Source organism: Equus caballus, chromosome 11 (genome assembly GCF_041296265.1).
Source record: "Equus caballus isolate H_3958 breed thoroughbred chromosome 11, TB-T2T, whole genome shotgun sequence".
Lineage (NCBI taxonomy): Eukaryota > Metazoa > Chordata > Mammalia > Perissodactyla > Equidae > Equus > Equus caballus.
Genome location: NC_091694.1, coordinates 24,973,016 through 25,000,719, shown reverse-complemented (window position 1 = coordinate 25,000,719; position 27,704 = coordinate 24,973,016). Strand labels below are relative to the sequence as shown.

At 47.4% G+C, this 27,704-nt stretch overlaps 2 protein-coding genes and 1 pseudogene across 2 annotated transcripts; 2 read left to right on the top strand and 1 right to left on the bottom strand.

The window, feature by feature from the left end:
* The first annotated feature begins 1,789 nt into the window (after positions 1 to 1,789).
* SNF8 (SNF8 subunit of ESCRT-II) lies at positions 1,790 to 10,295 on the top strand. Its single transcript, XM_001502240.6, has 8 exons — positions 1,790 to 1,949; positions 2,314 to 2,364; positions 4,248 to 4,386; positions 6,111 to 6,215; positions 6,845 to 6,917; positions 7,863 to 8,004; positions 8,916 to 8,990; positions 10,029 to 10,295. The coding sequence occupies exons 1-8, from the start codon at positions 1,896 to 1,898 to the stop codon at positions 10,164 to 10,166; spliced, it is 777 nt and encodes a 258-aa protein (XP_001502290.1). The 5' UTR covers positions 1,790 to 1,895; the 3' UTR covers positions 10,167 to 10,295.
* Positions 5,251 to 5,877, top strand: LOC100055878 (adenosine 5'-monophosphoramidase HINT1 pseudogene; annotated as a pseudogene).
* A 1,333-nt stretch (positions 10,296 to 11,628) lies between the features above and the next one.
* On the bottom strand, positions 11,629 to 26,740 carry UBE2Z (ubiquitin conjugating enzyme E2 Z). The gene is made up of 7 exons (XM_023652686.2): positions 26,291 to 26,740; positions 24,228 to 24,300; positions 21,890 to 22,077; positions 19,436 to 19,547; positions 16,427 to 16,539; positions 15,623 to 15,713; positions 11,629 to 13,673 (listed from the first exon to the last, which is right to left on the bottom strand). Exons 1-7 carry the CDS (start codon positions 26,611 to 26,613, stop codon positions 13,503 to 13,505), a joined length of 1,071 nt encoding a protein of 356 aa, XP_023508454.1. The 5' UTR covers positions 26,614 to 26,740; the 3' UTR covers positions 11,629 to 13,502.
* Between the last annotated feature and the right edge of the window lie 964 nt (positions 26,741 to 27,704).

Sequence of the window (27,704 nt, the reverse complement as noted above, 5' to 3'; positions counted from 1 at the left end):
AACATCCAGAAGCAGGCAGCCCTGGGCTGGTGTGACAGCTCTGCTCCACAAAATTCTCAGGGACCCAGGCTCATTGGGCTCATGGTTCCCTCATCCCTCAAGGCCCAAAATGGCAACTAAATATTCTGCCACCAATCTCTGCTCCCATCCTTTTTTATCCTTTTACTTGAAACCTCTCTAGGGGGCCGGCCTGGTGGCGCAGCGGTTAAGTTCGCACGTTCCGCTTCTTGCCGGCCCGGGGTTCGCCGGTTCGAATCCTGGGTGCAGACACGGCACCGCTTGGCACGCCATGCTGTGGTAGGTGTCCCACATATAAAGCAGAGGAAGATGGGCACGGATGTTCCAGGCTTCCTCAGCAAAAAAGAGGAGGACTGGCAATAGCTAGCTCAGGGCTAATCTTCCTCAAAAAAAAAAAAAAAAAAAACCAACCAACAAACAGAAACCTCTCTGGTAATATTACTTTAGACCAGTACATCCAAATGACAATTGGCCGTTTCTCCTGTGATGCCTCACAGACTTCAAGTCCAATATATTCAGAAACTACTCATAAGTATTTCCCCAACTTCATCCTTGGTCTCCTCCCACCCCCAATGGCACCACCCTGTTGCCCAAGCCAGGAAACTGAGCATCCTGCTGACTTTTCCCACTCACTCTGCCCTGATCTTAGCAGTTTTCCCATTCCACCTTCTTAATATGTCCTGAATCTGTCCCATTCTCTCTATCCTTACTGCCACTGTCTTAGTTCCGGCCCGCATTTCTAGTTTGGACGGCTATAACCGACTTAATTAAGTCTAGGTTGCCACTAATTTTTTAAAACAAAAATTTGAGGGGCTGGCCCCGTGGCCGAGTGGTTAAGTTCGCGCGCTCCGCTGCAGGCGACCCAGTGTTTCGTCGGTTCGAATCCTGGGCGCCGACATGGCACTGCTCATCAAACCACGCTGAGGCAGCGTCCCACATGCCACAACTAGAAGGACCCACAATGAAGAATATACAACTATGTACTGGGGGGCTTTGGGGAGAAAAAGAAAAAAAAAAATTGACCTTATTCCTCGCTGACTTAAGAATCCTCCGTTAGCTCCTTGTTTGTTAGACTCAGTACGTTATCAAAATCACCTATGGAGCTTCTTAAACAAACAGATGACCGATTCCACCCCAAACCTGATGAATAACAATCACAGCTGATATTTATTTATGTGCCAGGCATTGTACTAAATGCTTTGTTATCTATTTTCTGACTTAATCTTCACAATGACTTCATGCGTTAGTATTACTCTTTCACAACTGTAGAAGGTGGGACACAAGAGATTAAGGAATTTGCCTGAAGTTACCAGACCATATGCAGTGGAAGTGAACTATGGAGCCAGGCAATCTAACTCCAGAGTCCAAGTTATTAACCGTAAGGCCTTTCCCAGTCAGAATTTCTGCGCGTGATTCCAAAAGGGAAGCTCCAACAGCGTGGAATGGATTCTGTTTTATGCTCAATACGGAATCCTTGGTGCTCAACTCAGGACCTGACACTTAGTAGGCAGCTAATGAGCACTGCTGGCCTCCAGACGATGGCGGTGGAGGGGCCGTCGAGGGAGGGAGGGAGGGTCCGAGGCGTCCACGACGGTGCGGAGCACGAGGCCGCACAAAGCCGACAGGTTCTCGGCATCCCGGCAGCCCGCCTTCCCCGCCACCAAGCTTCGCGGAGCTGGGCCACCCGCGGAAGGCGGGGCCGCCGGGCCCCTGGCGGAGGGAGACTTTCGGCTCCGCGGAAGGAAGTGGACGCATAGCTTCCGGCGCGCGGAGATGACGCGCGGCCCGCGCTTCCGTATTGGGGAGCCGGCGGCGGATCTCCGGACACGGGGAGCGGGGGTCCCGGCAGCGGGGCGGCCCGCGGGCCCTGGGCGGGGATGCACCGCCGCGGGGTGGGAGCCGGCGCCATCGCCAAGAAGAAGCTTGCCGAGGTGAGGGCAAGAAGGAAGACCCACGGCCGCCCCTGACCCGCCAGAGCGACGTCTCTTGGAGCAGAGCTCTGTAGCCTCTCATCGCCTCCCGACAGAATCTGACACGGGCTTCTCGCGTCCCTGGGAACTGAGTTTCTCTAGCTTCCGGTGGATTGGAATGTCAGCATCCCCAGATCCACCAGCCCTTTCCCCTACTTCCCCAAATTTAACTACAGACGAGTCGTCTATTCGACTTCCTCATCCCTCTCCCTAAGAAAAACCATTTAAGAGAGACCCTCCTCTTTTCATACTTCTGCTGAGGCAGTGCAAGTGGGAGCCTCCAGCGCCCACTCTCTCAACTCATGTCGGTCTCTTTGTCTGACAGGCCAAATATAAGGAGCGAGGGACTGTCTTGGCTGAGGACCAGCTGGCCCAGGTGAGTCGGTTGGAGGGCTCCAGGCAGGAAGGGAGACCTGACAAGGCTGGACAGGGCACCTTTGATATAAACTAGATTGTTTGGATTGAACTAAAAATAGAGTATTTTGGCAAACCTCGATTTCTGGGCTGCTGAGATCTTTTAGGGGGCTTGCTAATAACAATGGTAACAAACATGTTTGAGTGATTACTTGTTTATATCGTCCCAGGCACGTGCCCATTTTTTTTCTTTCTTCCTTCCTTCCTTCCTCCCTCCCTCCCTCAGCTAACATCTGCCGCCAATCCTCTTTTTGCTGAAGAAGACTGGATCCAAGCTAACACGTGTGCCCATCTTCTTTATATGTGCATATATACATGCATGCATGCCCTCTGCTTTATATGTGGGACACCTGCCACAGCATGGCTTGACAAGCAGTGTGTAGGTCCAAAGCGGGGCACCCTGGGCTACCAAAGCAGAATGTGTGAACTTAACTGCTGTGCCACTGGGCTGGCCCCCATTTTCATTACATATACTATCTCCTTTTTTTCTTTGCCCCAAAGCCCCGCAGTACACAGTTGTATATTCTAGTTCTTCTGTGGTCCTTCTGGTTCTGCTGTGTGGGACGCTGCCCCAGGATGCTTTGCGAGCAGTGCTAGGTCCCCGCCCAGGATCCGATCGGATGAAACCCTGGGCTGCCGAAGCAGAGCACGAACTCGACCCCTCGGCCACAGGCCGGCCCCTGCATACACTATCTTTTTCATTTCTCCTCCCAGTTCTGTCAGGAAGGAACTCTATTCTTCCCAGTTTAGAATTGAGGATACTGAAGTGTTGAGTAATTTATCCGAGGTTATATGCTTAGTAAGTGGTAGAGCTGTTTGATTTCGGTCTTCTGGGGTTTTTATTTTAAATGCCTAAGAATAACATGAAAATATTGCCTAACCTGTGGCACCCTCTGCCACCACCATCATATCTAGGTGCAGACCAGAAATGTGTGTGAGTGATGGGGTTGCGGCTCCTGCACGGGTTCCTTCTTAGCGCTTCCCTTTTCTGTCCGTGCCCTGAGTTTACTCAGTTACTGTGCCTCGTGAAGAAGAGGAGGCGGTGAAGCAGGGAAGTGGGCCCTTGAACTGAGGAGAGATAGTAGACCCAGGCTCTGCTCTTCAAAAGCTCCCACCCACAGGGGAGATGACATGCGGAAATCAATTAGAAATGGTGATTATAATAATTCATAAGTTTCTAATATGTAGCAAATGAGGAGATGCTGGCCCAGGAGTGGTTACTCTTGGGGTAGAAGATAGGCTTCGTTAGTTAGGGACAGAGAAGGGGTGATAGGATGTAGGAAAATCCCCACACCATTTGTGCTTAGTTTTGGAATGTAATCCGGTAGACCCACACCCCTCCCTCAGGGATTCCTTATCTGGAGTTGATGCCCAAGGAGGTCCATGAGTCAGAGATGAAAGAACACTGCACACCTAATTCATGCCAGGCTTCCTTTCTGTCAGTGGCTGAAGATTTCCCACTGGGTGAATCCTGCATTCCCTCATTTTTAAGACAAAATGGATTATTAGGTGCACCTTAAATTTAATAACAGTTTTTCTGGGAAAAAGAAAAGAAGTACCACATTAGACGTGCACATCGTTAGATGCTTCCTGACTTTAGAACAAGAAGATGTGAAAAAGTGTGTTTTAGAATTGAGGAAACATGACAGCATCTCATTTCTGCTGACACTACTGTGAAGGAGAGGCAAGGATAGCAAGAAAGGGAACAGTGAAGAGCATGATGTTAGGCCTGAAGGAGACGGGTTATTTCAGCCTTTGCCCTGCCACTGAGCAAGGGACCTATTTTTGGCATCTGATTATCACCTGGCTGGGCTGCCCCTAATCTCCCTCTTGTGCATCCTGCAGATGTCAAAGCAGTTGGACATGTTCAAAACCAACCTGGAGGAATTTGCCAGCAAGCACAAGCAGGAAATCCGGAAGAACCCTGAGTTCCGGGTGCAGTTCCAGGACATGTGTGCCACCATCGGGGTGGATCCTCTGGCCTGTAAGGAGTTGTCTCTAGGGGTCCAGTGTTCTCCTTGGGTTCCTAAGGGACAGAAGCTCACCTCGTTGTCATCACTACTGTTGGGGTATCCTCTAGAAGGGCCTACAGGGAGATCCAGGGGATGTGGTCTTTCGGGAGTACCTAGCAGGATGGCTGTGCAGTTTGATGGGAAAGATGGAGAGGCTGCACTGCAGGCTGAGGAGTCAGTGTACATGATCTTCCCTTGAACGATCTACTGTGGAATTTTGTTATGGTTATTTTTTCTCTTTATTAAAAAATACTGAGTTTTAATAAAAGTTGTATGTGATCATGTAGTCAATCAACAAAGGAGAAAAAACAAGAGAAAGTAGAAGTTCCTGACCCTGTTCCTTAATTGCAGAGATCAAGTACTGTTAACAGTTTAAAATATATCTTTCTAGATACCTTTGTCATATTTATAAACTTTTTTTTACTTATATGGGATTATGCTATAATTACTACTCTGTAACTTGGATTTGTCACTCAAGAAAATATTGTCTTCAGTGGGTTTTTTTTTTGAGATTTTATTTTTCGTTTTTCTCCCTAAAGCCCCCCAGTACATAGTTGTGTATTTTTAGTTGTGGGTCCTACTAGTTGTGGCGTGTAGGATGCCGCCTCAGCATGGTTTGATGAGCAGTGCCGTGTCCGCGCCCAGGATTTGAACTGACGAAACTCTGGGCCAGCGCAGCGGAGCGTGAGAACTTAACCACTCGGCCATGGGGCCAGCCCCTTCAGTGGATTTTTGAATGCCAGGTCTGCATAGTCTTTCTCTTAGCCTCGTGTAGACCATGTATCCCATTGCATTTCACTGTATGCTTTGAGAAAGGAAAACTCATTTTTTATAGAATCTTGGGCCAGAAGTAGCAGCCAAATAGAAATGCCTTTTAGACTGCTCACCCTTTAGAACTGTCTCACCCTCCCTCTTCCTGAGCTTCTCCCCAGGCGGCTGCGCAGGAGGGAGGCTGAGATGGCAGATGAGATCACTGAGGCTCAGGCCGCTTGGCCTGGTGGGGACACGATCTTCCGGAAGATCATTCACAAGGAAATCCCAGCCAAAATCATTTTTGAGGATGACCAGTGCCTTGCTTTCCGTGACATTTCCCCTCAAGTGCCAACACATTTTCTGGTGATACCCAAAAAACATATATCCCAGATTTCTGTAGCAGAAGATGATGATGAAAGTCTTCTTGGACATTTAATGATTGTTGGCAAGAAATGTGCTGCTGATCTGGGCCTGAAGAACGGTTACCGAATGGTGGTGAATGAAGGTTCAGATGGGGGCCAGTCTGTCTATCATGTTCATCTCCATGTGCTTGGAGGTTGGCAGATGAATTGGCCTCCTGGTTAAGCATGTTTTAGGGATAATTTTCGCTTATCTAGTCAGTGATCAAGTTTGCAAATTCCAGTATGTTAAATGGTACCCTTATTTTTGCCTGTGTATGGAGAGATTGAGAAATAATTTTAAAAAGCCATACACAATAAAAGATACTGTTGCATGGTTAAAAAAAAAAAAAAGAACTGTCTGAGCCCGTTCTTTAACGGGAACCACCGAGAGTCCGATCGTGTTGAGGAACGTGAGTAGTCAGTGGAGCAGAAGGGTCTAAGGCCAGGCAGGGAAGGCTTCCCATCAGATAGGTGTTTCATCTGGCTTTGAAAGAAAAGGTGGAACTAATGAATAACCCAGCTTTTGTTTTCCTGTCTTTTAGCGGGAAAGGGATTTTGGTCTGAGATGCTCGGCGTGGGAGACTTCTATTATGAGCTGGGCGTCCAGATTATTGAAGTGTGCCTGGCTCTGAAGCACCGGAATGGAGGTGAGAGAGGCTAGGTCCTGTGGCTTGGACTTTGGCCTTCTCTGAGAGGGAGAAAACGTTGAAAGGTGATCTTTCCCATCCTGCAGTCTGCAGACCAGTAAGGGCTCGAGAAGCTGTTTGGTCTTGAGAAGCATCTTAGCTGCTTCATGCAGTTGAATCCATGGCAGGTCTCTGTCACCAAGGGGAAATGGAATTTCCTGAATGATTATCTCTATTCTCCAAAGACCTAGCCCCTGGTCATTACAGAAAATAGTAGGGAGGTAGGATGTAGGCCTTTCTCCCTGACGCATGATGTCCCTGGGTTATGATTTGCTCATTAGTAACTGCAGGCCTGCGCTGCCTCTCCAAGGTGTGGAGACTCTGATGAGTTTCTGTGCTCCCAAAAATCTGACCTTAAACATGGTTATCCAGCGGAGTCATCTTAATAAGCACATGGAATGGTCTGTGTTGAAGTCGGGTAACAAAGAAAGAAAACTTAAAAGCAGTTGGAAATCACTGGCTGTGAATAGACACAGCCTTGATGTCAAGAGAGCATTTATGGTTTTTCAAAGCTGCTGCTGCTGCTGTTTTTGTTTGTTTTAGTCACAGAGGTAATCCTTCATCTGCCTTCTGTGCCCACTCTCCAATAGGTCTCATAACTCTGGAGGAGCTCCATCAGCAGGTGTTGAAAGGAAGGGGCAAATTTGCCCAGGACGTCAGCCAGTAAGTCTTGCCTTCTAGCCCCTTGGAGTATAGAAAGCTCTTTAAAAATCAGATGGAAATGTTTTCTCCCTATCGCTCGTATATCTAGGTTAGGAATCATTTTTATTCCTCTTTATGATCAGAAAAAAATGTTTTTATTTTAGAAAACTGAAAATACAGAGAGAGATTAAAAAACCAAAAACCACCCATTATTTCTCAGCTGGGAGATTGCAACTGTTAAACATTTTGGCATATTACCTTCTAAGCGTTTTTTTCATGTATACATATGTAGTTTTTTAACATACTTAGGGTTGTGTGCACTCTTGAGATGATTTGAGGTCAAGGAGACTAGAGCAGGCTCTGAGAAAGGCTAGGGAAGGCGTTAGGGGTCAGAAGATGGGGTATAAATTGACTCGGTTCACCAGCCTCTATGTGTGATTCCAATTTGAGAAAAGGTAAAAAAGCCTTGTCAGTATGTGGGCTGAAGATGTGGTCCACACGTTGTTTTGTGGGTTTTCTTTTTCCCTAATTTGAGTTAGTTGTCAATTAAGAAACTGGAAAACCTGGCCTTATTGGGGCTGTATTTCCAAATGGCAATAATCGCTGGGTTGCCCCCTTTAAAATGGGTAAGCATTCTCTATTTTGCCATAGTTCACACTACTCCCTATTGTCTCTTATGTTCAGCTCATTCAAGCACATTGCCTGATGGGCTCCTTTGGGCATATTTTGACCTGTGTCTGGTGTTGGAATGGGTTGCTGAGTGGAGAGCCTGGCTCCTATACCATCTCCCTTGAGTGTCCAAGCACCATTTGGTGCCCTTTAACCCTGCCTTTTTACTGACATAGTTAAATGTTGTGCAGCCTTTTAAGTTTTCTCTCAGGGTATCCTGCCCAGGGCAGAGCTGAAACTGCATTGTTGCTAGGTCTGGTCTGCCAAGGATCTTTAAGCAGCTCTTCCTCACCTCAGAGACGACCTGATCAGGGCCATCAAGAAACTAAAGGCACTTGGCACTGGCTTCGGTATCATCCCTGTGGGTGGCACTTACCTCATTCAGTCTGTTCCAGCAGAGCTCAATATGGATCACACTGTGGTGCTGCAGCTGGCGGAGGTACTGTACTGGTGTGCCGAGAGAGTGTGTGTGGGGGCACGTGTGTGCTCGTGGGTGCCTGCACATGCACGTAAGGGTGTCTGGGAGGGGATTCTGAAGCAGCTCTGATCTCCTCCCCATCCTTCAGGTCTTGCTGAAACTGTCTAATGGATGCATTATCCAGACCTGTGCTTATTTAGCAGACATTTATTGAGCAGCTGTGGTGCAGAGCCCTGGGCTAGGCTGTGGGGCATAGAACGATGAGAACCATATAGTTCCTGCTCTCAAGGAGCTTACAGTCTAGTGGAGTAGACAGACATGCAGACAACTAACTATATTTCCTTGGGTAGACAAATTCTTTGATGTCTTCTTAAAACTACTTTATGGATTCTTCAAAACAAATGTTTAATCTTGTTTGCCATGCCCGTTCCTCAGCGTGCCTTAAACATATACCTTCTTCCCCCAAATTCTTATCATGTATTTAGGGAAGACATACTCAGTTTTCTTAATTCTATAATGTAGAACAAAACTAAATAAGGGAGGGGCTCTTCTCGATCGGGGAATGGGTAGGGTGAGGCAGGGCAAAGGCCGAATATGTAAATATTTTAGATTATGAACAGTTTATGATTATCACCATTCCTTCCTACCAGTTAATCATTCTGAATCTTCTCTTGTCATACTCAAGTTCTGTGAGAAAGTCTGAATTAATATTTCAGTGCCAAGGACACTACTTTTTAAGACCGAACCCCTCAACCTCTCTCTGTCACCCTGAAAATCACTTGTTTCTCCTGGGACCTCTAAAACGTTCTTGTTCTGTGCTCACTTAGGCTTCACCCAAGGGGAGTTCTTCCTTCTGTCTGGTTAAATCACTTGTCCCTGGGTTCCAAGGGAAAGCACACTGTTAACTTACTCCCCATTCTTCCTTGCTTCAGAAAAACGGCTACGTGACTGTCAGTGATGTCAAAGCCAGTCTTAAGTGGGAGACGGAGCGAGCGCGGCAAGTGCTGGTATGTGACTTGCAGGATGGCCCAGAAAGACAGGCCCCAGATGGGAGTGGGTGAGTCGATAGGTACCACACAGGTAGGAGCTTAAGCCTCACTCTGCTGGCCTCTTGCCTTAAAGGCTGCTGCTGCCACACTAGAAGTGACCCGCAGCAGTTCTGTAAAGACGGCACTGAGAGGTAGAACTCACAAAGGCAGGCTTCAAACCCTGGCGTGTGTGTAGAATCAGGCTGCCGCTGCTACTGGGGAGTCACCAACACCTGCTCCCTCTTCCTGACCTCTAGAGCCAGGTCAGATGGTTAATAGTTTGTACTGGAAGTAAGACTGTTAGTGCAGAGTGAAGGGAACTATTAACTACTTATGATAATTACACAGCTAAAATTATATGCTATTATATTGCATATTATATAGTTTTATATATACAAATTTCATGATACTAAGACTGATGTGAAGAGGGAGTAGCATGAAAATGTGGCAGCCCTGGCTTTCAATACCTTCCTTATCCAGGCAGTTAACTGTAGACTTAATTCCATCTGAAAGTGGGGATCACCAACATCTGCTTAATGATACTGGGCAGAACCAACCCATCTTGAGCCTATTTCCAGCTGTAAAAACTGAGTCCATTCTAATACTAATATGGCTCTTACATTTTCTTCTCCAGAAAGGTTTACCCACATCTGCCTGTTACCTAGTAAGTTAACTGATAGATAGTGATCTCCATTTTGCTTTAGGGAACAGGAGTCAGTGATTTGCTCAAGGCCATATAGCAAATATTTCTGTAGCCCTACATTCCTTCCACATCACTCTACTTGTCTTTACTCTCTTTCTCAGCAGCACAGGTTAAGTGACTTGGTGCCATTTTTTACACCTCAGGCAAAGGTCAAGGCCAAAGAGATCACTCCAGTTTGGTTTTGTAAATGTGTGAAGGCACTCGTGGATTTAGTCTGAAAACCCCAGTGAAGCCAAAATAGCTTTGGGGATTGTTTCTATCCCACCTGTGGAAACTCCCCTTTCTCAAACGACTCTTCCTCCCTTCCCCTCCAGGAACACCTGCTGAAAGAAGGGCTGGCCTGGCTGGACCTGCAGGCCCCAGGCGAGGCCCACTACTGGCTGCCCGCTCTCTTCACCGACCTCTACTCCCAGGAGATCACCGCTGAGGAGGCCAGAGAAGCCCTCCCCTGACTCTGGGAGCACGGGAGGGGGCACACGGCAGACAGGGAGAAGAGGGAGGAGCTGTTGGTGAATAAAACCTGGACAACTTTGTTTAAAAAAAAAGAAAGAAAAAATCTTCCAAGTTTTTTCTTCCCTCAATATTCTTTACCCATTATTTTATTTTTTAAAGTGCCTTCACATTGCATCTTTATTGGAGAAAACCTCATTTATCCAGTAAGGATAACCTGAGTAACAGATAATAGCGAGCACGTATAAAATGACTTGCACAGGCCATCTACAAGTTTCTGGTAGAGCTGGGGTTGAATGAAGGCCGTCTGTCTCCTGGCTAGACATTCTAGTCTCGTTGTAGCCCTGAGACATAAATTACAGCCTCTGTTAATTCAAACCTTTTCCTTATGAAATGTTCCTTATCTCAACAAGACCCTAACAGACCAGTAAGTAACATTCACTCTTTCAGTCTCTTCCAGCTTCCTCTGTAGAGGTTCCAGGTTATGGCAGACTCGGCTGAGTGTGAAGGAAACAGAGGTCAGTGTTAAATGCTGGTTAGAGAAGAAAACAGTGGAATTCGAGGGGAATCAACCAATAGTGGATGTGGTATTCTATTGCTCAAATTCCCTACTAGCTTTCCCTCCTATACTGATCACGTCCCTCTAGCCTTACTGGGAAAGAGAATCATTTACTGAACACCTACCCTATGCCCAGTTCTATATACGCCTCATTTAATCCTCATAGCAACCTTAAAAGTTAAGTACGTATCTTTAACTTTGCAGGTGAGGAATCGAATTAATTTACCAGGGGCCACCAACTCAAGCAGAGCCAAAGCTGGAGTGGAGGTCCACTAACCCCAGAGTCCATGTTTTTCTGTATCATGGCTTTGCATGGCACAAGCTGGCAGGATACTTGGTGTAATTTCTTCCAAAACACAGGGTTAGCCAAGAAAAACCTGTGCACTAAAACGCAGGAGCCTTCAACAGCAAGTAGGGAAGGCGGTGATGAGCTGGGAGCTCACTCTTCATAGTTTGAATGCTCAATTCTTAAGAAGGTCAGGTTTAGTATCAGAAAACTGAAAACCCAATGGCTTGGATTATCCACACTAACAATCCACCCCTTAGCAGGGGATATGTGGTCTAAGCCCATCTCTACCTTTGCCTGTCCTTGTGGGACATACTCACTTCCCAGTTTCTTAATAGGCATTTCTTTGGAAGCAACTGAGGCTAAGATGGCATTCCTCTCCTTGACTGCCAGAGCTACAGCCTCAAAAAATAATGGACCCTATTTCTGGTTGGTGGGAAACTCTTGTCACCATTAGTCCTGCTTCCACCTACATCATGTAACCCAAGTTTTCAGCTTCTACACAATTCACTGAACACTTTCTCCCTGACAGTTTTAGGCCCAGGTGAGAGGTGTGATTGTCGAGATGATCCCATTCTTCCTTTTCACAAACCCTCCCACACCCACAGGCGCTTCCTCCTTCTGCCAAAACAAACTTTATTGCACCAAAAAGAAAAAAAAAAAACTTCATTTATGTACAGTCAGATATAAAGACATATCTCTTTGACTCCTGTGCATATATTTCCTCAACTCAAGATTAGGGCGTAAAAGTCAGGCCGGTATGCCAGACATGCTCTGCCCATGGCAGGGCCAAGGAGAGGATTGTCACTTGAAAGTGGGAACACTTAAATGGATGACGGACAACACTGGACCAACAGACCAAGGGCATTCTTCTAAGCCCTGTACTAGCTCCGGGAATGGAAGAGGAAAATTGGAAGCAGGGTTCCTTTCTGGGTCTCCTTGTTTAGAGACCCAGCCTTCAGGTATTCAAGATAAACTTCCGCTTCCCAAGCCCACTTCCTGTCCAGTTTCTTTGCTTCCTGCCCTCCCAAGTAGGACATTCTCCTTTGTGCCCAACCCCCTCAAGGAAGTCCCACGATCCACAAGGCAGAGGCCTGCAAAGCAGCGGGCAGAGCAGGTACAAGTTATCCTCTCCCTGACGCGTGGCTGGATACTGACTGAGGCCCTGCGTCATGTGGATCGCCAATACCCCACTGGGAACCATAACAGTAAGAAATCTGGAAAGTACGGGAGAACACATCAGAAAGGGGAAGGATGGATTCCCTTGATGCCCAGTATCACAGGGCACCTAAAGCACATTTTTCTGAGCCAACCAGCCAAAGGATCACTGCAGCTAAATACAGAGAAGCGACACAGCCAGGCAAACACCCATCAGAGCCAGTGACAAAGAGCAGCTGGGAGGGAGGGGGAGGGGAGGGGGGAGGGGTCTCCAGAGTCCCAGCCCCAATCCCCTCTGCCATTGGCTACCCTTGCTCCCCACAAGTCCCTGGGCAATAAAGGGGGGGGGGGGGCTACAGGCTGGGGTGAAAATACACGAGGAGAGCCAAAGAAAATACAATGGGAGTAGCATCAGTCTTCCCCCGCACCCCACCCCCAGGAGAAATACCCTCATTGTGACTAGTATTTATGAAAATCTGTAAGAGACTATTCTATGTAGTGGCTCTAATCCCATACACACAGCAGCTGCCTGTGTTGGGAACTTTGCAAATCAGTGATTGTGGGAACAAACGGCATTTTCAGTTTCTTACGGTGCCTGTGCAGGCTTTACCAAGACCTCAGTTCAGTCCCAGTCACATTTACCTTCTGTCTTAAATCTAGGAAGGGGTGAGGAAACGGGGGGCAGGGGAGAAAGGTGCTCAGGTGCTAGGTAAAGCTTACTGATCAGCAGCCTAGACTCCACCACTGTTCCTTCTCTTTGGTCTGTCTAGAACAGTGACTATAAATTAGGAAAAACAAAATTATGCTGGCCTGTGGGAAATAATGGAGGAAGAGAGGCAGGGAGGAAAAGGGCATTGGGAAGCCCTGCTTCAAGACTGCAGACAGACAGACAGACGACCACCCAGACTGCTTAAGTGTCACAGACGGCCCCCCACCCCAAGCTCCCTTCCAGGTATTCCCATAAATCATTTGGGCACACTCCCTCTTGGAATTGCAGTTTCTGCCTCCCACCTATCCCTAAGGGGCTGGCCACGTGGAGAGGTGTGTTCGTTGTTTTGTTTTTGCCAGAGACCCTCGCCCTAGGTGCTCCTGCACAGGTACCTTGGCCCCTGATATGGGATGAACATAGCCCCAAATGTTCGAGAGCCAAGGAGGTCAGATCCGGAACAGCCTCCCCACTCCCACACTCTGGGATCCACGCTTGCTTGGTTCTTGCCATCTTGCAGGATGACGTCACGTCTGGAGGGAGATACACAGTGCCTCTCCATCCCTGGGGTGGGGGGAAGGGACTTTGCTGGGACTCTTGAGTGGGGGGAGGGGAGAAGGGAGCAGGGTCTAAACCCTCAGGCTCCCATGCAGGTCTGTCTCTGTCCCAGAAGAGCTGCTATCAGAGTCCATTTCGGCATTCTCATTATGGAGCCTCTCCAGCACTTTCTGACGAATCAGTCCCAGGCGCATCAAGAGGGACTGGTAGTCAAAGTGGCCCCGCTTCTCTCCAAAAGGATCCTGTGGGGGAAAGGAGACAAGCGGGATGGAAGATTCAAGTCTGGGTGGCTCACCCTAGAGACAGCGGCTTTGGACCCATGTGAAACACGTGCTCAACTTCTGAGTCACAGGAATAGAGGAGGGCACAGCACAGATAGCTCCAAACAGGAGACAACATAATCTTTGTTTAGGAATATCATGGCATGTTTACCACCCCAGAGAAGTCCGACTTGGGCTGACATTAAAATGTGTTTGCATTCCTCAAAAGCAAGCCAATATGCAGAAGGGGCCACAGTAAAAGCAAGATAGATAGGGAAAAGAAATTAAAAAGCAGGAATGTAATCATTACGTGTGCCTATGTTTTCAATTAACCTCATAAAAACCATACAAGGGAAAAATTATTCTTTATTTCCTATACTCAAAAAGTGTAATTTGCTTTTCTAAGGTCGTAGGTAGGTCTAGAACTCAGGAGTTCTGACTTCCAGATAAGCACCCCAGGGACCGTCACCACATTCTTGTCCAGGTTTCTGGGCATCACTCCAGGGCCACCTAACCTCAATCCTAGTCCTTGTCATTAGATCAAACATCTCCAAACATTGTGTAGAAAGGGGCTGTCAAAGTCTCAAAAATAACTAAGGATGGGGTGGAGGATATAAAAAAAGGAATTTAAAATGCTATATAGGGACTGCGGCAGCAAAGTAGCATTGCCAGTGTTCAGACAAGTGGAGACCTCTTTCCTTGGCAGTCACAAAAAGGTACATGATTTTTCCTCTCACATTCTGTCTGCTTCTCCCACATAAACTCCTTCCACTACAGCCTTCATTTTTCACTTCCGAAGGTTACACTCCCCAAAGGCTGAACTCCACACTTACTCTGGAGCTGTCAATCTTCCAAATCTTCCTCCTTTCATCATTGGCTCCATTTCCACCCACTCTCCTTCTCCCCAGATGCTGCTCCTCCCTTTCCTTGCCTCATTAAAGTTATTTTTCCTTCACAGACTGAATATTGAAAATGCTGCTGGATACCAGCAATGAGAAGTCCTGATGGGGAACACACTACAGTGTGCATCCTCTTCAACATACTCTCAGAAAAGGGGCAGGAAACAAGTTAACCCTGAGCCGGCCTTGCCCTTTGAGTTTCAATGTGGCAGGTGGGTGGGAAGGCCTTGAAGGAAGGATAGGGAAACTACCATTTCTAAGCAGCACCAGAGGAAACAAGACATTTACTCCTACTGCTGATGTTGTTGGGTGGGTGGAGGAAATAGCCCAAGAGGAGCTAGAGAAAACCTTAACAGGTCTTAGTCACTTATCCAAGTCTCCACGTTTCTAAGCAAGACCACCTATAAATGATCCAAAAGACACAAGGACCGGTCCTTCAGGACAGGAAGGTTTCTCACCTTCTTACTAACCAGCTCATTTATATGTGACCTGATTTACAATTTGGTTTAATAAGAACCTCTTCTTTAAAACAAGCCTAAATTCTGCATTTCTATTGGAAGTGGAAGCATATTTCCCCAGTAGAAGCACAGAATGAACAACTGGTTACCATCCTTGTAATAGAAATCTTTCAACATGTAGCACTGCATACCCAAGGTTTCCCTAAGCCCTCTTCCTTTTAGCGCCCCTCTGTGCTAGGGATGAAATTCTAACAGATGACTCTTATAGTCCCCAAGATTCTGAGGGAGCTGAATGTGCTTGGTTGGAAAAAGACTACTGAACAAGAAGGGAGGGAGTTTCAGGATAAAAGCAGGGTGATTCCGATTCCACTCATGAGTATCTACTTTATGCAGGAATTCAGAACCGACTCCACGTGACTTTAGGCAAGTCAGTCTCCTCTCTGGGCCTCAGCTACTCAAATGAACCGGGTTCCTTCTGGCTCTGAATTCTAGGACAGATGCAGATGTCACATCACGGGGGATTTTACATGGTCTGCCGTAAGGCCTCTGCAGTCAGCAGCAGGGGCTGCATTACCTGCATAGTCTGGCCTTGAAGGTGCAGGCGATCTTTGCAGGCCACCTCATAGAAGTCATAATACTCCAGGAAGGACTTCTCCATCACCCCTCTGGAAAACAAGCAGAGAAGCTTAAGTTAGGAAGAAGGTGGGGAAGCAGTGACCTCTTCACCATCTAACCTTAAGGCCAAACTAAACAGCTAGAGTTCCCAAGCTCAGATTTGATTTCCTACAAAAAATCTTTCTATGGAAAAATAACAGCTGACTGCCCACAGTTGACTTCCCTTATACTTTAGGGATTATAAAATGAGAAAGACTGTTAATACCAATCATTCAAATCCCAACTTCAACTCATGACTTGCTCAATCTCATTTATTTTCCCATAGGCCACCCCTAATCCCAAACCTTACTTGAAATTCTAGAAAGTTTGTTTCATTAACTCTTTGATCATCTTCTTTTAACACTTAGAAATAAACCTGAATGCTAAGAAATGGGCTTATCATGAAGAGCTCTACACCTCATTTGGCTGTAGATCAGTTAAATGTCTTTACCATGTCCTGGTCCTCATCAAACTGGGTGTTCCCTGAGGCAGGCACTAGGTCTTTCCCATCAGGCCTGGCGCTCTCCAGCAACAGAGTAGCTCTGAACTTCCTCTTGGGTAACCCTCAGCCACTTGCTCTTGAAAGCAGGAACTGCACCTTTCCTCCTTCTCTATCTCCCTCTGGTGCCCAACACTGGACTTTGCCCCAAAGGTTCTCAAAGGTACTAAGGAGCTAAATCTCCAAAGGAATACCAAGTACCAAGTGGGCTGTCTTGACACATACCGTAAGGGTTCAGGGCAGGGACACTTTCCTTCCATCATGTCACAGACGGCCACTCTGATGGTCTCATGCCGAATACATTCATTGTAATTTTTGCTGTCTCCTGGATGTCTTTCCTGTAACGTGACAGACACCACAGTGTCCAAGTACAAAATTTAGACAAAGAGAAAAGCTAATGGGAAGAAACTTCAGGATTAGTATCAGGTATGTGACCCAAGCTAATGAAATGAAAGGATACCTTTCCTACTGTACCACAGATGTACGAAGAGCAACTAAGCCTTTATTTTTGAGACCATTCACCTCCCCTCATTCATACCAATACCCATCCTCTGTTATGGGTCATTCGACCTATAAAGAGCAAAGTAGATCCATCAAATTTTCCTAAGTCTAAACTAAAAGGCCTCTCAGATAAGGATTAAATGGGAAACAACCAAATAGAAGCATGATGGTGGGACAAAAAGTATAAAAGACATCAGAAGTCTCAGTCTAGAAAACCTATAGGGGCTGGCCCAGTGGCGCAGCAGTTAAATGCACACATTCCACTTTGGCGGCCCGGGGTTCACCAGTTCGGATCCCGGGTGCAGACATGGCACCGCTTGGCAAGCCAGGCTGTGATAGGTGTCCCACGTATAAAGTAGAGGAAGATGGGCACGGATGTTAGCTCAGGGCCAGTCTTCCTTAGCAAAAAGACGCAGACTGGCAGTGGATGTTATCTCAAGGCTAATCTTCCTCAGAAAAAAAAAAAACCCATAGATACCAGGATGCTTCCTGGTTAACTCCTTTACATATCTGTAGGGTCCCTCTATCACTGAATCAACTATTATAAATCTATCAGAAGCAGAACTTGAAATTTTCAAAAGAAAAACTCCAACTTTGGTCTAGAAAGCTACTATGAATGTGCAGGTGTGAACAAAAGGGAATATAGTCTCTCATCCTTTAACTCTCCCTTTGCTCTTCAGCGCTCCTCCTACCACCAACCCCAGTCAACTAGACCCCTGGCCTCTGATAAAAATGGATGATGAACAGGAAGGATACGTATCTTCAGCCTAGCACCATGGTTCTCAAAATGCACCACAGTGAAGTCACAGGGGTGCTGTGGGATATTTTAAACTGTCTAAGTATTCAACAGCCGTCACACACAAGAGCTCCGAGCTGCAGGTAAGTGGTTCAGCTTTAATGTTAAACTGCATTGCAGCGGCCGCCCGGTGGCACAGCGGATAAGTGCGCACGTTCCGCTTCTCAGCGGCCCAAGGTTTGCCAGTTCGGATCCCGGGTGCGGACATGGCACCGCTTGGTAAAAGCCATGCTGTGGTAGGCATCCCACATATAAAGTAGAGGAAGATGGGCACGGATGTTAGCTCAGGGCCAGGCTTCCTCAGCAAAGAGAGGAGGATTGGCAGCAGTTAGCTCAGGGCTAATATTCCTCAGAAAACAAAACAAAACAAAACTGCATTATATTCTTTTTCATGACACATTATCTTTATGAAGCTGGATTTTCAAAAAGGTCACTACTTTCACAAATAGCAAGTAGCTTATGAAAACAATGGGGAACAGAAGTGAGTCCAATCTGATTCCAAGATTTTAAAAAGTTGTGTGGTGCTCAACAGCTGTACACATCCTATCATGAAGTTATCACGGTTATTTAAAAAAGAAGAAAGTTGTTTGGCCTAACTACTTAACAAATGGAACAGTGTGGCATTTCTTTCTGCCTGGGGAATTGTGAAAAACCTACCAAGACGAGAGGGTGCTGCGAACTAAGAACATTTGGGACTATTAGGAATAAAGGTCACATTTCTTGAATTTCCAAACAAGGAAAGACCTAAAAATCAGCTCCTTGCTTAGCCAATGGGTCCAATTCCATTTCTACTCACTCCTGAAATCAAATACACCATTTGTTTGGAAAGGATGGTTTAGGGAATAATTTTTGTTCATTCTTTTTCTAAAGATTTATTTTTTATTTTTCTTTCTCCACAAAGTTCCCCAGTACATAGTTATACATTTTAGTTGTGGGTCCTTCTAGTTGTGGCTTGTAGGAGGCTGCCTCAGCATGGCTTGATGAGTGGTGCTAGGTCCATGCCCAGGATCCAAACTGGCGAAACCCTGGACCACCGAAGCAGAGCACACAAACTTCACCACTCAGCCACAGGGCCGGCCCCTTTTTGTTCATTCTTAAATGGCATTTTCCTTCGTTCAAGTTCATAAAAGAATCATCAACGTTAGTGTTATCTTACAGTTTCAAATGAATTACACTGTTTTTATCACCTAGACTGAATCCTCATCTTTTGGGAATATCACTGGAACTCTTTTCCTGTGCTCTTGAGTAATCCTGGAAGTCACTGTGGAAAAAGGGAAGAACTCTGGGCTCCAGGGCAAATCCTGGGTCCTACCTCATCTGTGTGTCCTTGTGAAGGTTAATTAACCTGTATGAACCACTATTACCTCATTTAAAAACGGGGATAATATTTATCTCACAGAGTTAGTATCAGGATTAAGTGAGAAATTATATATAAAAACTTCACAGCGTCTGGCAAATAGCATACTCTTGGAAAATGTGAGTTTCTTCTGCCTTCTCTTTGGCAGTGTTGACTAAAATATTCTTGTCTTAGCTAATCACTAGCTCTTTTGGCCCTGCAGGTAACAGTAACTTCATAACTCCAGAAGAATGTCTGGCTCAGCAGTAGTCACTAAGGAGCACCTTAAAGTGATACTGGAGAATGGAGGCAAATAGAAGAACCCAAAGTAGGCTCAGAATTACTTTCCAAATGACTCCACTGACTTCCACATGGTAGATTAATCCAAGTAAAATGGATTTAACTTGACAGTGTTACTGTAACTTACAAGGAAAAAAATTCATTATTAAGGAGCACACATGCCAGCTCCTTTCTTCTCCCACAGTGACAAATTTAATACACGGGGCTGAGCCAGGCCAAGGAAAAAAGTCCCTTAAGCAGACCTCTCAGATCGCTTAAAACCCAATTTGCACATCCCAGAGCTCGGCCCATCTGGCCTTACCTGCTCGAAGCCAGGCTCATTGTGATAGGGATTCTCAGTCATCAGGGACTGGATGGAGATGAGCACGGAAGAGATGCTCTGGGCTGGGCTCCAGGCAGGGCCAGTCCATGTACTGCAAAACACACCAGAGGGCAGGGAAGAGGATGAGGCCGAGAGAGATGGGAAAGGCCCTCACAGAAAGACCAGCGCACAAGTACCCTGGGACCCAGCAGCACCATCACGAGTGACTCAACATTTCTCTTTCACTATTAATACTCTGGATTTTCCCAGCCTCTGTCTCACCCTCATTCACCAGAAATCAGTCAACTGCCTAATCCTCTTATCAAGTGGGACAAAAGCAAAGAGAGTAAAGTAAGCAAGGTAACTTTGAAGGGATTTTCTTTGGGCTAGGAAAGAAACAGTAGCCAGGGAAAGTTCTGTTCACCAAAATGAAAAGAACAGGGTGAGAAAACAGCTCCAAGGGCAGTCTAAATGTTAACCTCTGTGCATCTCAAAGAGCTTACTTATTTATTTATAGGTGGTAATGGAGTTAGTGAGGAGAGAGAAGTTGAGCACAGAGGGGACCGAAGCCATCTGGTTAGAGGTCATGTGGTGGGGTTGATGATCAGGGATCCAGTTCTGTATCAAACCCCCAAGGCATGTCAAACTCTCTGAAGACTAGAGAACTCTGCCAACAGGCAGGAAACGAATAAGGGGCATTTCTAGATTTGGAGGAGGGGGGGTGTCTAAAAATGATACATGGAAAACATCTTGAACACAGCACAATTGCTCCACTCTTTCACAAACCTGACCAAGTATTGGGAGAAGGAGGGCAACCTGGACATTAACGACAATGTATTCTTAGCTCAATTAATTGAAAAGATGGCACCTGAGCTGAAAGCTGACCACACCTTGAGCCTAGACCGGCTTGTTGAAGTTAACTGGCCACCTCCCTTCCCCTGCTGGACTTGAGGAAAGCCCAGGTGAGTGAGGCTGAACAGTACCTCCATCAGAGCCTGCTCTCCTCTCAGCTTTGCGCCCCCAGGAACTCCAGACCCTGTGCGCTCTAAAGCTTCACAAAGTCGGGGATTGAAGTCACCAGGGTGAACTTTTGTTTAATTTTCTTTGTCAGTAAATCAGCCCAGAATTTTTTTCTAGGTAGGGAGGAAAGGAATGAAGCTGATAAAGTGAATATAGTCAACTGAGAACGCATGAGAATCTTCTACTGTGACTCTTCGTGGCAAATTTTCAATTTCAAGGTAGCTTCTCCTTTTCCACCCAACACTCTTTTGCCACTTTTACCCCACCACCTTACTTCCCCTGTGTCTACTGTGAGCTGATGTGTGCTCAAAATAGCTTTATATTAGTCTAATGAAGGAGAACCTAATACAAAAACACTTTCATGAGCAAATTTCATACAGGAACAACTAAATCTCCTCACCACTGTGGGTTATATATAGCAGTATCCTACCAGCACAGACAATTATATACACTAATGAGACAATCAACTTCTTTAAGGACAACCTCCTTTAAAAGACTCCCTCAATGCCATAATCACAGAACACATTCCTGGATCTGAGAGATTAGAAAAAAAGAATCATGTCTCCAGTTTGTTTCAGCTGCCTTTTCCCTACATAAACCTGGAAATGTACTGGACAGGAAGAAAGCAAACAATGTCATCAGTTTGGGCAACTTTCTCAACTTCAACCTGCATTTGTTCTCTGCCCTAGGGAAATTCAGACCACACTAAAAAGACCAATCCAGAAAATGCTAGAAGACATTTCCATTCTGAATTTTTAACTCCTAAGGCAATTAAAAGGGAATGGATGATAACTACATGAAGTGAAATCTTGGTAGAACCCAGACCAGAAACAAAATATACTTTAAACTTGTGTTTCATAGCTGATGTGATTTCCAAACTCAGACATTTTTCATTCAGTTGTTAAAATATCATAATCATCATTATCACCACCACCGCCTCCAAAGCCACTCATTGAGAGACTCAGAAGACAGACACCCACAATCTTGAATAGCACAGATATGCAGCCTTTCTCAACCTGTTTGGAAGAGAATTAAGCCTTGATGCCCTAAGGGAGTGGTTCTCAAACTGGAGTGTGCACCAGAATCACCTGGAGGCTTGTAAGACACAGATCGCGGGGCCCCCTCTCGAGAGTTTCTGATACAGGAAGTCTAGGGTGGGGCCTCAGAATCTGCACGGCTACAAGTTTCCAGGTGTTGCTGCTGTTGCTCAGGGGAACCACTTCACTAAAGCATCCATTGCATGTCATGAGTTAACTTCTGTTTTGCATCTAAAATGATACTAGTCATGCACCATCCCAGGGAGAATTAAGGAAACAGTCACTCCAATCATTTTCTGTGTTCTGTGGTTCAGATGAGGAACCCTGGTTGATAAAGGCTGGCCTGGAGTAATTATTTGCTAACAACCAACTTGGCCACTTAGAAGTCTCCTCTTACCCTAGAATACTCAAGCAGACTTTCCCATTGCGGTAGAAGTTGGGGTTAAACCTCACTGTGTTATTGCCCGTTGTCATCAGTTTGACCCGAGGTGGGTGGATGGGATAGTCGGGCGGACACCGAAACACGAACAGGAAGAAACCCCCTTCATAAGGAGTGTCAAATGGGCCTGTGATCAATGCATGAATCTGCAAAATAAAACCCCATCTCAAAATCGTGAGGTGATGTCCCATCCCAACCCCTCCTGGCTTCCACTTGCTACCCACGCCAGAAGCAGGACCCTCATCTGGTATCCATATTCCATGTCCTCACCATGCAGAAGGAACAGCCTGTGCTCACTCAGACTAACAAATATGTTTGGAATTTTATGAAATCCCACTACAGTGGAGTGGCAACTTACTCAGGGGTTACATTCTGAAGTCAGAGCCCAACGTGAAAAACTGAATCTAGTCAAAATCACCCTTGAGTGTCCCTTAAAACTCCCTTAACGTACAGTTTTTGTTCAGGCTTTCCTGATTGGTGTTACATATAACACAGGAATAGAACACCAATGTGCAAAATACAATACGCATCTGTAAAATATTACCCTAGCATGCTTAATTTTAAGAAAATAATACATATTTTTACTGAGTACACACGTTTGGCTTTGCCTAGTTAAACATGCGTATGATGCAACTCCACCCTCCATTTATGTGGCACAAAGAGGAGGGAAGATGAATGGAAAAGAGCAAAGGGATTGGAGGCCACAGCACCAGTGCCAGTAACAGTGCAGAGCTGAGGGTGGTGACAGAGGCCTGGGGTGTCTGCCTCCTCCGCAGAGCATCAAACCTACTGTGGAGGGTGAGGCTCAGGCAGCATCTGGCTGTGTCAAAGATATAAAGAAAAATGGGGAAGACTCAGGGTCCACCTGGAGCCATTAGACCACACCTAGAACTTTCCCCAATACTGTAGGTTTCAAAAAAAAAAATCAGCAGCACTTACAACAGAACATTAAATTCTCTTCCTCCAGCCCATGATTTTTTTTTTCTTTTAAAGATTTTATTTTTCCTTTTTCTCCCCAAAGCTCTCAGGTACATAGTTGTGTATTTTTAGTTGTGGGTCCTTTTAGTTGTGGCATGTGGGACGCCGCCTCAGCAGGGCCTGATGAGTGGTGTCATGTCCGCGCCCAGGATTCAAACCCTTGAAACCCTGGGCCGCCACAACGGAGCGCATGAACTTAACCACTCAGCCTTGGGGCCGGCCCCCCTCCAGCCATGATTATTAAACAAGATTTCCCTTCCCGAAGGGAGGAAAACCTGAACTGACTCAGTTAGATTTCTTCTACAAAGGCTCCTGGGCACTTAAGTCTGCTCAGAATTTAAACAGCAAAAGCAAATGGCCCTGCAGACCAAGGCCTCAGTCTGCAGTCCCTCCCTTGCCCGGTGGCGCTCCGGATGATCTTTTAGCCGTCAGTCACTTGGAAGAGCCAGCTCAAATGGTATCGACGTGACATCAGTTCTGGGGCCCCAGGGACTAGCATATTAACACTGACACTTGACTGAGGACAAGATGTCCCAGGAAAAACATTTGCAACCACAAAAAAGAAAAAGTCAATTTAAAGGGAAACCTACTCAAAACAAAACAGACGTGCCAATGATACAAAGTCTAAATTTTTATTGTAAGAAATCTGAAACTATGAGGAGTTTTCATTTAAACAACACTAGATTTAGAAAATCTGATTTCTTCCCAACAGCAGTTTAAGCGAAAATTCACTTCTGAGCATACAGCGCTCAATGACAGAGAAGGTATCTGTGCAGGGAATTGAAGCTCTTGTGTGTGGATGACAAGAGAGGAACGATCTTTGGGGTGGAAGGGATATTCAAAACCAGCCAGCACGGAGAGGAGCCTACACAAGGCCCTTTTACTACAACACTGTTCACTGAAGCTTGCCCCATCTCCAACCTTCTCTGCATCTGATTTATAGCATCTTAAAAGGTCAAGAGAGGCAGGATGGGGAAGAGCTGGGTAGTAAAATGAACAGGGTGACCGTATAACTTAAGATCCAAACTGGAGCATATCTGAGAGTGAAAAAGTGCCATACCAATAGTTAAGCTGGGACGATAGGTGTAAACTGGGATTTTCCAAGGCAACCAGGACCTACTGGCACCCTAATAATAGACACCTGTTCAAGACTCTGCTCCATCTCACTGTGTGACCTTGGGCAAGCCAATTACTCTCTTGGGGTCTTGATTTCTTCATCTACGTAACCAGGGATGTCAGCTGGATAATCTCTTTTACGCTCTTTCAAGTTTATGGGCCCAATTTCCCGATAACCCCCGACCCCCACCAAGTTACATACCTTAGTCATGTCAACAGTATCAGGTACAACGAACATTCCTGGAGGAGGCTCCTTATAAATGGACATGATATCCCTGTATAACACCAAGAGGGGGTGGGGGAGGGAGTGAGGGAGAGGAGAAAAAAGGGGAATCCCTTGAGCAGAACAGTTGTCATCACCTCAATGAGGCCAGGGTTCGAGAAAGTGGTGCTTGGTACCATAAATGTTTGCACTGTCTTGTTGGCTGAGAAATCTCAGCTGAGTACTTGTCAGGCAAGCAGAGAGCAAATTATTATCAAAGAGGCATTGTTTCCTCAGGGGGAGGGGAGGGAAGGGGGGGAATCAGAGATCCCAATGGCATCAGATGTCACCCCGGAAAAGCCACATCCCATTCACTCTCACTTCCTCCCACATGGCAATTCATTCACTCCCCACCTCCGAGATTCCCAGGTACTACGGCTGAATGCTAAATGAAGATGTTTCAGTAACTGGGATGGCAGAGTCAACTCCGCTAAAAAACCAGTTCCATAAACCACACAGTAGACCGTTGTTGGCAAGGGGATTATAAGAGGCCAGTGAGCTGGCAGGGCGTCAGAACGGTCTCCTCACCCAGGAGACTAATAGGGTGGAGATCTCTTCAGAGTGCGGAGGGGACCCTCTGAAACTGCCCAGAATCTCACACCTGGCAGATGACACGTAGTGACTACTGCAGAAGATGAGAGGATTTCTACGTGCTATCTCATAAACAAGAAGGGATCAGCTGTGGACAAGAGTCTAAAGAAGGAACATTCTAGGTGGGAAAAGTCTAGGGACCTGGCAGGATACATAGGGACATAAAAAAGTGCAAATAAGTGGCAGAGCAGAGCAAAGAAGTGCTGGCAGAACTCAAAGGCATGTCAGGATTGGAAGACTGAAATGGCTGAGGGAGCACAAGAGTTGAGAAGGAGAGCTCAGTTTTTCTCAAGTTGGAGGTGGCAACCCTGATGGAGTTGGCGTCCTGTGTCAGGCACTGGGCCTGGTACTTTACACAGAACGTGCTGCTTAATTTTTATTACAACCTTGAGAGGTAGGCAGAGACACCTGAAGGGACTTGGAACTTGGCAAGGAGGTTACCTAGATGAGGATGACTGTGATGGGGGCATGGCGAGAGGAGGAGTCTGGTCACCAGGAAACAGGTTTCAGGATAACTGGCAGCTACAAAACATTACCCCTTTCCCATCCCACAGGTACTATGCTAAGCATTTTTGCAGACATATTATTTAATAAATGATATGATCTAAGATCAGTCACCCAAGAAATAAGCACAGAAAGAACTTGGGCCTATGTTCCTCTATTTGAATTGGGTATACTCGCTTCAGAAAAGTAAACCAGATGGCCCAGAGGAAAAATTACAGGAAAGAGTCTTGAGTTGGGATATTACAAACCAGAGTGAGACGCGGGGAGGAAGCCTGAGTTCCTGGAACAGGTGTGAGAGTGGACAGCTTGGGGGTTCTAGAAAAGTGGTTCAAGGGAAGATTGCGGGTATGTGAGGGGAGCGATCTAGACTCGGGGAGACGACCATGTGGAGAGGGATTGAGGAGAAGCGAAAGAAAAAGAAGGTTGGCCTCGAGTTTGAGGCCGGCAAAGCAAGCTGTTTATGTGTTCCAAACGGGGCTGGGGAGGAGACGGCAGGGGGGATCGAAGGGTGCGGCCTCGTGCAGCATCTAGCAAGGTTGGGGTGGGGAAGTGGGGAGACGGGCGGCGCGGAGGGCAGGAGGGGGTGTTAGTGAAGCGCGAAAGGGTCGGGTTTCGGGCGGCAGGTATGGGGGAGGGTGTCCGGAACGGAGACGGAGGGCTCTCGGGAGGTGGCCGAGGGGCGGGGTCGGCCCCGGGCACGCGAGCAGGGGTTTGGTGCTTGCGGGGCTGGGGGCGGGGGGAGACGGGACTTGCATCCGGACTCTCGGGGCTGGCAAGACGTGGGCCGGGGAGCTGGGCAGCTACGAGGGGAGCGCGGCGGCAGCGGGGGCGTCGCGGTGGGAAAGGGTGGGGGGCGGGGAAGGTCGAGCCCCGGAGCTCCAGGCTGGGGGAGGAAAACCCCGGCTCACCGCTTGATCCGGAGTAGACACTGCGGCGCGGTTCGCTCGCCGTCCCAGTCGGAGCTGAGTGTGGGGTCCCAGTGGCTAAGCAGCGCGGCCCCGTGGGCAGCGGCCGAGGGCGGGAGCCCGGGCAGCGGAGCCAGGCCGCTCCCAGGCCCCCCGGCCCCGCCCGCTGCCGCCGCCGCCGCCCACACATCCGGCAGGAAAGGCGGCCCGAACCCGCCGCCGCTGCCGCTAACGCCAACAACACCAGCGACGCCGCTCGCCCCGGGGCCCGCCGCCCCGGCGCCCGCCGTCGCCGTCGCCGCCTCCTCAGTCGGACTCTCCGCCATCGCTGCTTCGCTTCCGGGACTGCTCCGCAGCACGTCCGCCGACCAGAGCGGCCGCTGCTCCCTCCCGCTCCCGCACCACCGAGAGCCGGGCCAGAGTGTCCCCACCCTCCGCTTCCACAGCCCGGGCCGCGCTGGCTCCGCCCACCCCCGCCCCGACCAGCGAGAGGCGCTTTGCAAGAGCGTCCACCCACGGTCCTCCACGGCGGGCAGGGGAGGAACTAGCGGGCCGCGCGAGGGTTCTGGGCCTGCGTTGGTCCTGGGCTTTGCTGGGGAGGTTCTGAGGCGTGTCGGGACGCCTCGGTGCAGTTGAGGGCCCAATTCCGTGAAATATTTTATTTTCAAGTGTTGAAAGGGGAGGAAGGGAGGACCATATTTCCTCTTAAGAAGAGCGGCCCTCAGATGTGCCCATGGGGTAGGTCTGGGGATCCAGCTCCCCTGTAGGGAGGTGCTGGGGAGATGAGTTGACTCGCTTAGGGCCCTTCCTGTGCGAAAGGCTCTGATTTCTCTCCGCACCCTCACCCACGGAGGGCAGGCTGCCATTGTCCGCTGCCTGCAACAGGATCAAGAGGAAGGAAGGAATCAGAACTTGCGAGTGAAAAACTACCTCGTTTTAGAGTACATTTATGAAGGGCCAGGCAGTGTTGCTAGGCGTTGCCATAGGGATAATGAAACAGACATAGAGGAGCTTGGTAAAGGGAAGAAAATCAGACCTCCTGACTCCAACCTCAGTATTTTTTCTTCCCACAAGTCCTTGAATATACAGGAAGCAAGGGGCTGTGAGTTTAAATCCTAGGAGGATTCTTCAGGACTTTCCTGAGATTTATGAAAAATAATACTATGGACTAAAAAAAAAACAAGCCGTCTAAAAAAACCTTTCCCTTTTCTCATCAGAGAGAATACAGGCTTATATTCGGATCCGGGAAGCCTTGGGGCCACATGTGTTTCAGAATTTAGAGTAACACTCCTAGCGGGGCCTGGGGCAGCATCCAGTCACCAAACATATTTCTGCAGCAAAGTTTATGAATATTCATAATAATTTGGGTACGCTTATGAATATTCATAATACATCGGACGAATAGCCGCGCTTTGGA